This window comes from Mobula birostris, chromosome 12 (genome assembly GCF_030028105.1).
Source record: "Mobula birostris isolate sMobBir1 chromosome 12, sMobBir1.hap1, whole genome shotgun sequence".
NCBI lineage: Eukaryota > Metazoa > Chordata > Chondrichthyes > Myliobatiformes > Myliobatidae > Mobula > Mobula birostris.
Window position 1 is genome coordinate 47,934,847 of NC_092381.1, and position 14,375 is coordinate 47,949,221.

Consider the following 14,375-nt stretch of genomic DNA (forward strand, 5'->3'; position numbering starts at 1 on the left):
ATCAGGCTCTTCAACCCAAGGGGATAGCCCCAATGCTAAAATGTTCCCACAATCTGTGGACTCATTTTCAAAGACTCTTCATTTCAGGTTCTCAATATTTTTGCTTATTTATTGATTATTGATGATTATTTTTTTCTTTTTGTGTTTGTACATTAGTTGTTTGTCTGTCCTGTTGGGTGTGGTCTCTCATTGATTTTATTGTGTTTCTTTTATTCACTGTGAACATCCGCAAGTAAATAATTCTCAGGGTTGTAAATGGTGACATACATGTACTTTGATGATAAGTGTATTTTGAACTTGAACTTTTTGAACATGAGGTTACCATTGTGACATAATGAGAGTAGGTACAAGGTATGAGGAAGACTACGTTAATATAAAAAAAATATAAAGTAACTCTGCAAGGGAAGCTCATGTGCTAAAACTTACAGCAAGTCCGAGACTTAGAGTGCTCCATATCAACGTACTGAAGGTTGGGAAGTGCCTTTATTTAAGAAGGATGAAAAAAAACTGAACTATAGATCATTAAGCTTAACATCTGTGATAGGTAGGCTATTGGAGGGGATTCTGAAGGATACAATATACAACATACATGCATTAGGAAAGACTGGTTTATTAGTGATAGCTCAGCTTTGCACATGGGAGATCGTGTCTCACAAATCAGAATGAGTTTTTGAAAAAGTAACTTAAGAAGATTAATGAGGGCAAAGGGGTACATAGAGCTTGTATAGATTTTTGTAAGGCCTTTGATAAGGTTCCACGTGGTAGACTGCTATGGGAAGTTGGATTGCATGGGAGAATTGGCTAATTGAATACACAATTGGCTTGATTGGTAGCTGATGATCAAAATTACAGTGAGATCTTGATCAGGCAGGTAAGTGGGCTGAGGAATGGCAAATGGAGTTTAATTCAGAAAAGTGTGATGTTCTATATTTTGCAAAGATAAATTAAGGTAGACCTTTCACAGTGTCCTGGGGAATGTTGTAAAACAGAAGGACTTCGGATTTCAAGTACATGGTTCCCTGAAAATGGCATCACAGGTAGATAGGATGGTGAAGATGATTTTGGCATGCTGGCCTTCATCTGTTGGGCATTGAGTACAGAAGTTTGGATGTTATGTGCAGTTGTACATGACACTGAAATGCATAGCACATTTAAAATATCGTGTTCAGTTTTGATCACCCTGTTCTAGGAAAGGTGATATTAAGCTGTTAAGGGTGAAGTGGACGTTTACAGGAAAATTGCAAGAACATGGGGGCTGAGTTATGGAGATAGGTTTGGCAGGCTGGAACATTATTCACTGAAGTTTGGGAGGATGAGGAGCAATCTTAAAGAGGTGCATCAAATTATGAGGGACAAAGATAGGGCGAATACACAATCTTTTTACCAGGCTTGCGAAATCAAAAACTAGAGGGTACGGGTTTAGGGTGAGAGGAGAGAGATTTAGTAAGAACCTGAGGAGCAACATTTTTTTTTCAGAAGTTTGTCTCATGTTGAATGAGCTAGAAAGGAAGTGGTTGAGGCAGGTACTACATATTAACAACATTTAAAAGACACTTTGATGAGTACATGGATAGGAAAGATTTGGAGAGATATGAGCCAAATGGGACTTGACTTGATATGCATCTTAGTTGACATGGACTGGTTAGGCCATGGAGCTCGTTTCTCTACTGTATTTACCCTATGATTATGACTTTTATAGGTACAAGTACCATTTCATTTTCTCAGCTTAATTTACAAAGTTAAAAGTGCAGGTGATACATTAAAAGGAAGGTAGGAGGAGGGGTGAGGTAAAGAGAATTCATAAATTATTTTACTTACAGTATTTTAATTATGTTAATAATATTTAAGCAGAGTTCAAATGACACCATCAGAACATTGAGCGATTAGGGTCTCAAATGTAAGACACCAAAGTCTAAACACTTGCCCATGCCTCTTACTGGGCTTTCTCTCAGACACAAAAAAGGTTTGTACTGCACATGGCAGGAGAGCTCAGTAGTATGGTATCAAGACAGCAACCTTTCCATCAGTGTCAGCAAAACAAATGAGCTGGTCAGTGGCTTCAGGAAGGGGATGGTACACATGCTCCTGACTACATCAACAGACATTCTCTCTTCTCCCCTCTCCCATTAGGCAGAAGATACAAAAGCCTGAAAACATGTATGATCAGTCTCAAGAGCAGCTTCTACCCTGCTGTTTTAATATCATTAAATAGTTCATTAGTTTGATAAATTGAACTCTTGGCCTCACTACCTACCTTGTTAAGAAATTGATTTTGTTTGCCCGCACTTTCTTTGTACCTGCTACACTTTATTCTGCATTTTGTATTGTTTTACCTCAGTGCACTATGTAATGATCTGACCTGTATGAACAGTATGCAAGAAAAACTTCACTGTTTCTTGGTACATGTGACAATAATAAACCAATTCAAATTTTTCAATGTATAGCAAAATCTCCATTTACATTACTAACAAAATTAAAGTCATGACCCATTTTATTTGTTGACCCACAATTCTTCTTAATGTTAAAGATTCAAAGACAGTTTTAACCAGAGGGTGACGAGAAATCCCATTCTGACTCACTTTATAAAAGGTGCAAAAAAAAAGGTTAGTTTCTGAAAGACAAACCATTAAGCAAAATTATTGGATTATACTGAAAGAAAAGTTAGTTTGAAGATGCTGTGCAACAGCAACCTTAAGTCTGAACTTGAGATGAATCTTTTCAGAGAAAATTCAAAACTTGGAAATTAATCAAGGAAACCAAACAGAATTTCTTGGAATTTGAACCATAAAAAACTCTTTGGAAATATAAAGTTGAAATAGAAGGCAGCACTTGCTCAAAATGTAGTATTTCAGCCATGGAATTATTATTAATAATTGTACCTTCTGTTTGCTTTGCTTAAATATAATCTGCAAAGGATCCTGAATAGGACAGACATTTTTGCAAATACATGTATTTTAAAGTGAAAATACACCTCCAAATGGAAATCAGAGTATTAAAAAATTATATATAGTGGATTGCGGTTAATTGGGCCATCAGTTAATCAGGGCAGCAGCTTATTTGGGATAACTCTTGAAGAACAAAAACTAATCAAGTAAATAGCCGGGATTTATTTAGGACACTATGCTGCATAATTGGGACAGGAGACTGTTGCCAAACAGTTTCTACCTAGCATCAGTTGCATGCACTTGTGTGGCCGTTAGACACTACTCCATACTTGGAGCGAAGTTATATTAGTACCATAATTTGTGTGTGTTTGTTCAAAAAGCAGTGATTTTTTTCAACTTAAAGTTGGTGAGAAATAAGCAGTAAGACAATTCAGAACAGTTTACCTCATTGCTCTTTTGAGAAATGGCTGGAAATAAAAATGAAACATTTTCGCTACTTCAAGTTCGGAACTGCGAAGAATTTGAAGGTATCTGTAATCATAAGACCATAAAATATAGGGGCAGAACTAGGCCATTCAGCCCATCGAGTCTGCTCCAGCATTCAATCATGGGCTGATCCTCTTCTTCCAGTCATTCCCACTCCCCTGCTTTCACCTCATACCCTTTGATGCCCTGGCTAATCTGTCGCTGCTTGGCCTTAGCACTGCCATGTGTCGCTGGATTCTGGATTTCTTGACAGAGAGACCACAGTCAGTCCTTGTTGGCAGGAACATCTCTGACTCCATCACACTGAGCACTGGATCCCCACAAGGCTGTGTGCTTAGCCCATTGCTGTTTACACTGCTAACACATGACTGTGCAGCCAGATTCAAGGAGAACCTGATCATTAAATTTGCAGATGATACCACCGTGGTGGGGCTCATCAGCAAAAATGATGAAACAATGTACAGGGAGAAGGTCAAACACCTAGAGAGCTGGTGCAGGAATAACAACTTGATGCTTAATGTCACCAAAACCAAGGAGATGATCGTCGATTTCAGATGGTCTCAGCCTGAGCACACACCCCTCAGCATCAGCGGCTCCACAGTGGAGAGAGTGGAAAACATCAAGTTCCTTGGGGTGCAGATCTCGGACAATATCACCTGGTCCAGGAACACCACTGGGATTGTGAAACGGGCCCAGCAGAGATTGCACTTTCTGAGGAAGCTTAAACAAGCATCACTCCCCACTAACATCGTAACTACATTCTACAGAGGCGTGGTTGAGAGTGTGCTGACCTTTTGCATCACAACCTGGTACTCCAGCTGCAGTGCTGTCGACAAAAAAGCCTTGCAGAGGGTGGTTAGGAGAGCAGAGAAGGTTATTGGGGTCTCCCTACCTTCTGTCCAAGACCTCTTTCAGAGTCGATGCCTCCAGAAGACACGGTACATCATTAAAGACCCCTCATACCCTCTCCATGAACTGTTTGTTCTTCTGCCATCAGGCAAACGTTACAGCAGCATCAGATCTAAAACCACAAGGCTACTAAACAGCTTCCTCCCACAGGCAGTCAGACTGCTAAATAGCTGCTCTACCTGACTCTGCTTTGGATACTTTTAACTTGCACTGGACACTTATAACTCATTTTAACTGACATGTGGCTGTTGTGTTTTACTATTTATTGTTATGTTTATTATGTAGTGTTGCGTTTGTTATGTTATGATTGCACTGCTCCTGAGAAACGCTGTCTCATTCTGCCCTGCAGAGCTGATGTATGGTTAGAATGACAATAAAGTTTTTTGAATCTTGAATCTTTGAACCTATCTATCTCTACCTTAAATACACCTAATGACTTGGCCTCCACAGCCACTTGTGGCAACAAGTTCCACAGATTTCCCACCCTCTGACTAAAGTAATTTCTCCGCATCTCTGTTCTAAAAGGACGCCCTTCAATCCTGAAGTTGTGCCCCCTTGTCCTTGAATCCCCTACCACGGGAAATAACTTTGCCATATCTAATCTGTTCAGGCCTTTTAACGTTTGGAATGTTTCTTTGAGATTCCCCCCTCGTTCTCCTGAATACAGCCCAGGAGCTGCCAGACATTCCTCATACAGTAACCCTTTCATTCCTGGAATCGTTCTCGTGAATCTTCTCTGAACCCTCTCCAATGTCAATATATCCTTTCTAAAATAAGGAGCCCAAAACTGCACACAATATTCCAAATGTGGTCTCACAAGTGCCTTATAGAGCCTCGACATTACATACCTGCTCTTATATTCTATACCTCCAGAAATGAATGCCAACATTGCATTTGTCTTCTTCACCACCGACTCAACCTAGAGGTTAACCTTTAGTGTATCTTGTACAAGGACTCCCAAGTCCCTTTGCATCTCTGCAATTTGAATTCTCTCGCTATCTAAATAATAGTCCGCCCATTTACTTCTTCCACCAAAGTGAATGACCATTCACTTTCCAACATTGTATTTCATTTGCCACTTCTTTGCCCATTTCCCTAAACTATCTAAGTCTCTCTGTAGGCTGTCTATTTCCTCAACACTACCCGCTCCTCCACCTATCTTTGTATCATCGGCAAATTTAGCCACAAATCCATTAATACCGTAGTCCAAATCATTGACGTACGTTGTAAAAGGCAGTGGTCCCAACACCGACCCCTGTGAAACTCCACTGGTAACCTGCAGCCATCCCTTTATTCCCACTCTCTGTTTTCTGCTGACCAGCCAATGCTCCACCCACGCTAGTAACTTCCCTGTAATTCCATGGGCTCTTATCTTGCTAAGCAGTCTCATGTGCGGCACCTTGTCAAAGGCCTTCTGAAAATCCAAGTACTCCACATCTATTGCATCTCCTTGGTCTACCCTACTTGTAATTTCCTCAAAGAATTGCAGTAAGTTTGTCAGGCAGGATTTTCCTTTCAGGAAACCATGCTGGCTTAGGCCGATCTTATCATGTGCCTCCAGGTACCCTAATCTGATCCCTAACAATCGATTCCAACAATTTCCCAATCACTGATGCCAGGCTAACAGGTCTATAGTTTCCTTTCTGCTGCCTCCCACCCTTCTTAAATAGCGGAGTAACATTTGCAATTTTCCAGTCATTTGGTACAATGCCAGAATCTATTGATTCTTCAAAGATCATTGTTAATGTCTCAGCGCTCTGTCCTTCAGAACCCTAGGGTGCATTCCATCAGGTCCAGGAGATTTATCCACCCTCAGACGATTAAGCTTCCTGAGGACCTTTTCAGTCGTAATTTTCACTGCAGAAACTTCACTTCCCTAACTCTCTTGAATACCTGGTATACTGTAGACATCTTCTACTGTGAAGTCTGATGTAAAATACGCATTCAGTTCCTCTGCCCTCTCTGCATCTCCCATTACAATATCTCCAGCGTCATTTTGTATTTGTCTTATATCTACCCTCGACTCTCTTTTACCCCTTATATACTTAAAACAGCTTTTAGTATCTTCTTTGATATTAGTTGTCAGCTTGCTCTCATGATTCACCTTTTCCTTCCGAATGACCTTCTTAGATTGCTTCTGCAAGTTTTTGAAATCTCCCCAATCCTCTATCTTCCCACTAACTCTGGCTTCCTTGTATGTTTTCTCTTTTGCTTTTACTTTGGCTCTGACTTCACTTTTCAGATTTGGAGGATGTAATTGTCGAAAGCATTGTATGAAGGCAGTCCATCAGTCCATTATCTGTATAAGGTGCCTGTACTGATTCTATTCACTTGCAGTCAAAAGAGCACGGCAGCATACACTGGATGAATTCCTCCATTGATAAGTATTATAAACTAATACACAGTTTTATAGTAGTCTGTAGTATTGCTGGTGTTCTAATTTGTTCTGTATTTCATTTAAATACATGATTTGTTACCCAGTTTGTCTTTTTTATATGTTTTAAACTATTTCAATGAAACTTTGTCTAATTTATTTAGTGATACAACGAGTAGGCCCTTCTGGCCTTTCAAGCCTTGCCACCCCAGCAACCCCTGACAAACTTTATTAGCCCTAACCGAATCACAGGATAATTTACAATGACCATGTTACCTGCCTGGTACGTCTTTGGACTATTAGAGGAAACCAGAGGACCTCGAGAAAATGTACACATTTCATGGGGAGGACATATAGAGACACCTTACAGAATGGCACAGGAATTGAACTCCAAACTCCGGATTGCCCTGAGCTGCAATAGTGTCACACTAACTGCTAAACTATCGTGGTGCTAATTGGGGTAGCTGCTTAATTGGGCAAAAATGTATTGGTCCTGATGTGTTTCAATTAACTGTAATTTACTATTGTGCTGAAATCCCAGTATCATTGAGAACTGGACTTTTTACACAAATAGGAATATTAGGTTTTTCTCCTGAATGTTTTATGTAATTAGGCATGAAGGATTGCATTGTATTAAATTAATATTTCTTCATTATTTAAAGTTCTTAGAATAACAGACCTCCAAGAGGACGGCAACCATGTCATTGTTTGGATGCTTACATGCCTCAAAAACTCTGAGAGCTATGCTTTGACCCATCTCGTCTGTGCTGAACTATTATTCTACCTAGTCCCATTAACCTGTAGCTGGACTATAGCTCTCCATAACCCTCCCATTCATATACTTATCCAAGTTTCTCTTAAGTTTTGAAATTGAACCTGCATCCACCATTTCTGCTGGCAGCTTGTCCCACACTCTCATCACCCTCTGAGTGAAGAATACCCTTTCATGTATCCCTTAAGTATTTCACTTTTCACCCTTAACCTATGACCTCTAGTTCTTATCTCACCCAATCTCAGTGGAAAATGCCTGCATGCATTTAATCTATCTATACCTCTCATCATTTTGTATCTCTCTATCAAATCTTCCCTCATTTTCCTGTGCTCCGGTGAATAAAGTACTAACCTATTCAGCTTTTCTGTATAACTCATCTCCTCAAGACGTGACATTCTTGTCAATTTTCTTTGTACTTTTTCAAGCTTATTGATATCTTTTCTGATGGTAGGTGACCAGAACTGCACACAAGACTCCAAATTAGGCCATTTGTCTTACAGTAGATGATCTATGTTGAAAGGAATAATAGGGAACACCGTTATTCAAATGCCGAATTCTCAATGTACTTAAATCTCAATTTTGACTGTGACTTTTGCAGTAATTCACCTTGCTTCTTGCAAATATCCAATCTCTTAAAATTAGTTGTTTTATTTTTGGATGAATTGGTAAACCTAATTTCTGATAAATGTTTTGAGCATGTTTGAAGTTGGTAATTCCTTGATAACATGCTCTTCAGAGAAACCCAATTTGATTTGTAAAAAAAAAATTTGAATTGCATACTGTGATCTTGGATTTTTGTTTTGAAAGCTGAATTTCAAGGATATGCCTGCAATTTTGTTTTGCAATAATTCCTATAATGAACGAAGTTTAATAATCATCTCTTGAACTGTATTGTTGTAATGTGGAATGCTAATAGCCTTTGAGGATTATGTTTACAATTGAAGTTTTGGACTAAGTTCCTGTTATTGTGCACAACCAATTTCTAACTCACCTTTCAGTTGATGGATTTTTAAATTTTTTTAATATTTTGATTAATTGTGAATGGTTTTGATACAAAATCATTAAATGGAATGATTTCAAAGTATTTGAGAAGGTCATTTTCCAAATTTGCCAAGTATGCAAAAGTAGTGTTTAACAGTTAAGACATGCTAAACTTTCCACGGCATTGAAGCTGTGGAATTTCCAGCAGCTTTGTTTTACCTGTACTGTTCAGCAGAAGCTAGGTCATACTTGTAAATCTGAGGTTATTGTATATCCTCAGCATTATTTAGAATGTTATATTGATAATATGTTTAAAGAAAGGAATGGTTAACAATAAATAAATAAATAAATAAGGTGAATGGTAACATTTTTTTTAAATGCCCATTGTCCAGTTCTCTTTTAATTGAATAACCCAAATCATACTGATACATATAATTTTTGGGACCTGAGAGATAACACTCTAAATGGAGTGTTTTGTTTATTTTTCTCAATAACTATCCAGTGATCATCATACTGTGTTGAATGACGCTATCTTTGACAACCATGCCTTTTTATTTTGAAAATGTTTTGAAAATCACAGAATAAAAAGGCTCAAATATGAAGTTGACATTAATATATATTCTTTTCATTTGTTATATCAAGACTTATGCTGAAAATGTGCTGTATGCTGGAAATGACTTTCTAATAAAGCAAAATGAAGTGTATTATATCCTTTTTAAACTTTTTTTTTATTAGGTAAAGCGTAACATATTTGACCTCACAAACATTCACGTCCGCCATCAGGTATGGGAAGGTTGGCCTGCTGCTGCCGAGGATGATTCTGTGAGTGCAATGTATTTTCAACGAATTTTACTATGCTTCACTCGTTATTGTGTAATGAATAGGCAGAGACTTTCTTTCAGCAGATGTTCTTTTATGTACCATTCGGCATTTGTTAGTATGTGGTTTTGATATTTTCATTTCTGTATTACTCTTTTTATATGACCATTGTAACCATTAGCCAAACATCTTACATAATTGAAGAGAAGCATAGGGCACAAGAGCTTACTTTTCAGATTTGCCCTGGTTGAGAATAGTCAGCTGTATAAACATTTCAAGGTGTTTTAGTATCTCAGCGCATAAAGGCTTTCAACTGAAATAATTTAGCCACCCATTCTTTATTTCTTTTTCAAGTTTTAATGTAATTTGGAATGAAAGCCTGTTTACTGATGCCTGGATTTTAATTTACTTTAATCTGTTAAAGATTTAGTTTCTGTTATGAATTTGTTGTAGAAATATTTAAGATGTGGAGAAATTATAAAACTTTTAAGCTTTAATTTGGGGGGAAAATCTGCTGCAGTGAAGCCAAGATATGTCTTAAAAAGATCAATATTTTTGATTGACCACATCATTGTTAATAGATTGATTATTTGGTTGGACTAAAAAAACTATGTGATATTGATGTTTTAAATTTTCTGAAACTAATAATCATTCAGTTAGGATCAGTGAAGTTCCATCTGCTTTAGTGATTGAAATTAACAGTTTTCTCTTTCTCTAATCTTCGAACAATTTTTATTCTCCACATGGTTATTGTGATGGAACAGTTAAATTACCAGGCTAATAATCCAGATGCAAATGCATGGTTCCAAACCCCTCAGGAAGAACTTAATCTGGAATTTATATTAAAACAAACTAGTCTTATTAGTAACGATGATTGCAAAATCAACTAAATTCCAAAAGAGCATGTAATCTGCTGTCTATACCCACTCTGGTAGTGTATTATTAAATTTCCTTCTGACATAGAAGGAGGCCATTTAGACTGATCATGCCTTTGCTGGCTCAAAGAGCAACAGTATTCTCGCTGTAATAGATTTTTCCCACATTCCAATCTACCTCGATTCTACCACTCACATACCCACTAGGGAAAATTAATAGTGGCTAATAACCTACTGAGCTCCATGTCTTTGGGAAGTGGGTGGAAATGAGAGCATATGCAATCAGGGAAAACGTGGAACTGCACAAAGGTAGTTCCAGAGATCAGGACTGTACCCAGGTGACTGGAGCTGTAAGGAAACAGATCTGCCAGGTGTGCTACTATGTAGTTCACTCGTAAATGCCCTCGGAAATAGTTAAGCAAGGTATTCAATTGTACCATTACTACTGTATGTGAACAGACATTGAAAACATTTAAATTAAAACACCTATTATTGACATAGTAAATCCCTTGCCTGCCTTCCCACCCATTCCCCTTTGCCTCAACCTTTCGACCCTTGCCTTATTCCCTATCCTCTGTAACATTTTCTATCCTTGCTGAGTCATGCTGGCGCATACAATCCGTTCAGCTCAAGAATTTCGTGGCTGCTCTGAGAAGGGCAGCTTAGTTGGACCCTCCACTCAGTCCCTTTATCCTTGCCAGTTCATTTTCCTCTCAACCTATCCAATTTCCTTTTGAATTTATAGATTCCCATTAAAGGTGCAACTTCCAGAATATTACCACTTGCAGCTTTTTTAAAAAAAATAACAAAGCTCTCCTCGCAATCTCCTTGTATCTCTAGTTTGAATCCTCTAGTTTGTGTATGATCATCTAATACAAACAGACTTCCTTTGTCTGCCCAGTCTGAGGGGCCTGGTGCATCTCTGAATCTTAGTTGCTTCAAGGAGAACAATTCTGTTTTCCTATTCTTGACACTTGGAGAACACCATTGTCTGTAGTCCTCTAACCTGAAGAATTATTGTTAACTATAATTTGCAGATTTCTATCCTTGAGTCTTGCGTATGATGTTTGGAAGGCAAAAAGTTGTATTTTTTAATCATCTTAATGATGCTTTTAGAGAATTGAGTTCCCTCAGTGTACAAAATGCATTTAGGACTTGGTTGCAGATAGCAATAACATTTTGTGTCTGTTCTTTATTAGATTAAACTCCATGCAATCCTGCAAATAGCAGTTGACAAAACATCTGATCCAGTATGACTGGATCTGTGACAGCTTGGTCTTGTTGTTTAATCTCTGTGATATTGCCAAAGCCACATTATCTAATTCTATCTAATCAACATGCTGGGTGCTAAATCCAACCAGTACTGATTGAACTGAGACAAACCCAGAACTCAACAAGTTTGAGAAGATTGTAACTTCAGGACAGTTCTTCAACTTACCCTACGCTCTCTAAAAAAAATCTAAATGGCAAATTGCATCTGCTGCCATGCCTATCCTTGATCTCAAATGGAAAGAAGAAGGAGGAGAATAGCCCTTAACTCGGCAGTGGAGTTATCGGGGCACCATCTTTTTGACGGTGTTTCCTTAGCAAGCTATTCTTCTTTTTACAAGGCCACGTTGCTAGCTCAACGCTCAACCTGACTTGGATTCGAACTTGGGAACCTTCGCTCTAAAGTCCAGCACTGATACTATTGCGCCACCAAGCAGGACGATCTCAAATGGATGCTAACAAAATTTGTTGTGAAATTTGTTGTTTTGTGGCAGCTGTACAGTGCAATGCATAATATACAGTGAATTCTAGGTCTGCACTAGTGCACTGAAAGCAATAGTGAATTTTATCAGTAATTTTGCTTGCATTGAGCAGTGGCTTCTGAGACACAGGAAGCATCATATATTTTCCAAGGTATCATCACAGACCTTTATTGCCAGAGGGTATCGTACAATGAAGTAGATTGATGAAATGACCTTTTTATGTTGCGAAAATCTGAGGCTCATTTTCGGACAGGTACCATTCACAAATCTACGGAAATTGCTACAGGTTGTTATCCCATGAATGCAGCAAATGATTCACAAAAATATACTTTTCCATAATAAGAAGCTAAGATAGTACCTACAGTATGGAACAACTATAGCTCAATGAATTCGGGAACATAATGTCCGGCTCTCTGAATGACTGAACTACAGAGAAGGAGGGAAGTGGGGTGGAGAAAGAGAGTCTACATTTTAAAACAGATTTAGATTAATTTTTTAAACCAATTTATATTCTTCCTTCCTAATGGCATCTCCTCGTTGGGACAGGAGTTCACGCAAAATCTGTTACCTTGAAACAATGCATATTCATTTATTAACACTGAATTTACCCTATGAATGTTAAAGTTGCTCCAAATCCTACATTTACTTGGAAACGATTTCCAGCTGTAGAAGAAGGGGCAGCTTTGGTTCTTCCACTTGCAGGTGGATAAAGCCCTGAACTTGCAGACAACATGCCAGGGAGGGGTTCAGCAGCATCACGTACCAAATTAACAGCGTAATAGTTGGACAAGGAAACACTTGCTTGCTCAGTGCTAGTCTCACTTTTGATACATGTGGTATCCTACATAAATTCTCTGATGAAGGGTCTCAGCTCAAAATGTCAAGTGTTTATTCCTTTCCATAGTTGCCTCCTGACCTGCTGAGTTCCTCCAATATTGTGTGTGCATTTCAATTTTCCGATACATCTAAAATAAACCAGTGGTTCATAATGAGGTACGTAGTAGCATCTCATCTGTAGATTGAGAAGCTGAATTTCTGGTGCATCAAATTGCATCCAGACAGAATGTTTTTACATTATCGTTGAGAGGTCAGCAGTGGAAAGGTTATACAGATTCAAGTTCATGGGTGCCAAGATCTTTGAAGATCTATCCTGGGCCCAACATATTGATGCAATTGCGAAGAAGGCACTCCTGCAGCTATATTTCATTACGAGTTTGAGAAGATTAGATATTTCACCATAGACTAGCAAATTTCAACCCATGTGCAATGGAGAGCATTCTAGCTAGTTGCATCATCATCTAGTATGGTGGGGCTACTACACAGGACTGGAAAAATCTTTAGAGGGTTGTAAGCTCAGCCAGCTCTATCATGGGCACTAGCGTACCCACTATCGAGGCTATCTTCAAAAGACAATGCTTCAAAAAAGCGGCATCATTAAGGACCAGTTGGAAGGAGGGACAGGAACCTGAAGACCCACACTCAATGTTTTACGGACATTGCAAAATAGTATTCATGGACCATTTAGGAACAGGTTCTTTCCCTCTACCATGATGTTTCTGGATGGTCCATGAATACTATTTTTTCATTACTGATCTTTTTAAAATATATATTTGTCTATAAATATTTATTTATTTTTATATTTGTATTGGCAGCATGGTAGAGTAGTGGTTAGCTCAGTGCTCTACAGTACAGATGACCTGGATTCAATTCCCACTGCTGCCTGTAAGGAGTTGTACATTCTCTCTGTGACCGCATGGGTTTCCCTGGGGGCCCTGGTTTCCTCCCATAGTCTGAAGACATTTCAGTTGGTTGGTTAATTGGTCATTGTAAATTGCCCTGTGATTAGGCTCGGATAAAATTGGGGGACTGCTGGGAGGTGCGGCCTGAAGGGCCAGAAGGGCCTATTACACACTGTATCTCAATAAAGAAACAAAAAATAAATAAAATAAATATTTCTTATTGTAAGTTACAGTATATTGTGGAGTCTGGTTAACTGGTACGCATTGGGACCAGTACATTGTGGCCAAGTAAATCGGCTGCCTCAATTCACCAAAGTTTCATGGAAAATTTTAAAAGGTACTGCCATTTAACTGAGTAACAAACACTACCAATGCTATTACAGTACTATAAAACTATGGATTAATTCCTACTATGTATGGTGTCCATTCTAGGACATCTCGCTTCCTTTTGGTCCCCAAAAGAAAATAAGTTCTCGCCTGTGGCTCCAAGTAGCTGTTCGCATGTGACAGCAGCCACACCCTGGTAAACCATTTTGACAGGCAGGTTAAACCAGGTGATGGTAGCTGGCAGGCCTCATACACTCGTGAAGTAGGGACAGGACTGTCCTAGCACGTAAAGTCAGCTCCAACCAACTGGACGGATGAGATCAGCAGTGAGATCCAATGACCTGGAAGGTGGTTCTTCAATGCTTCGTGGAGAGTGAAGGGCGTGACAAGGCATAGAAGTCATGGTTATCCACTGTAACCAAGGAAGACTTCACTTTGTGACGACTACTCATACCAC

The 14,375-nt window shown here is 38.8% G+C and overlaps 1 protein-coding gene across 2 annotated transcripts in view; it reads left to right on the forward strand.

The window, feature by feature from the left end:
- faf1 (Fas (TNFRSF6) associated factor 1) overlaps positions 1–14,375 on the forward strand; it is a 368,750-nt gene that overhangs the window by 168,829 nt on the left and 185,546 nt on the right. Inside the window, exon 8 of one of the 2 annotated variants that reach the window (XM_072273767.1) lies at positions 9,143–9,229. The exons of the other annotated variant lie outside the window; for it this stretch is intronic. Coding sequence (XP_072129868.1) covers positions 9,143–9,229 — 87 coding nt within the window. The remainder of the gene's footprint in view (positions 1–9,142; positions 9,230–14,375) is intronic. 2 annotated transcript variants of the gene reach the window in all.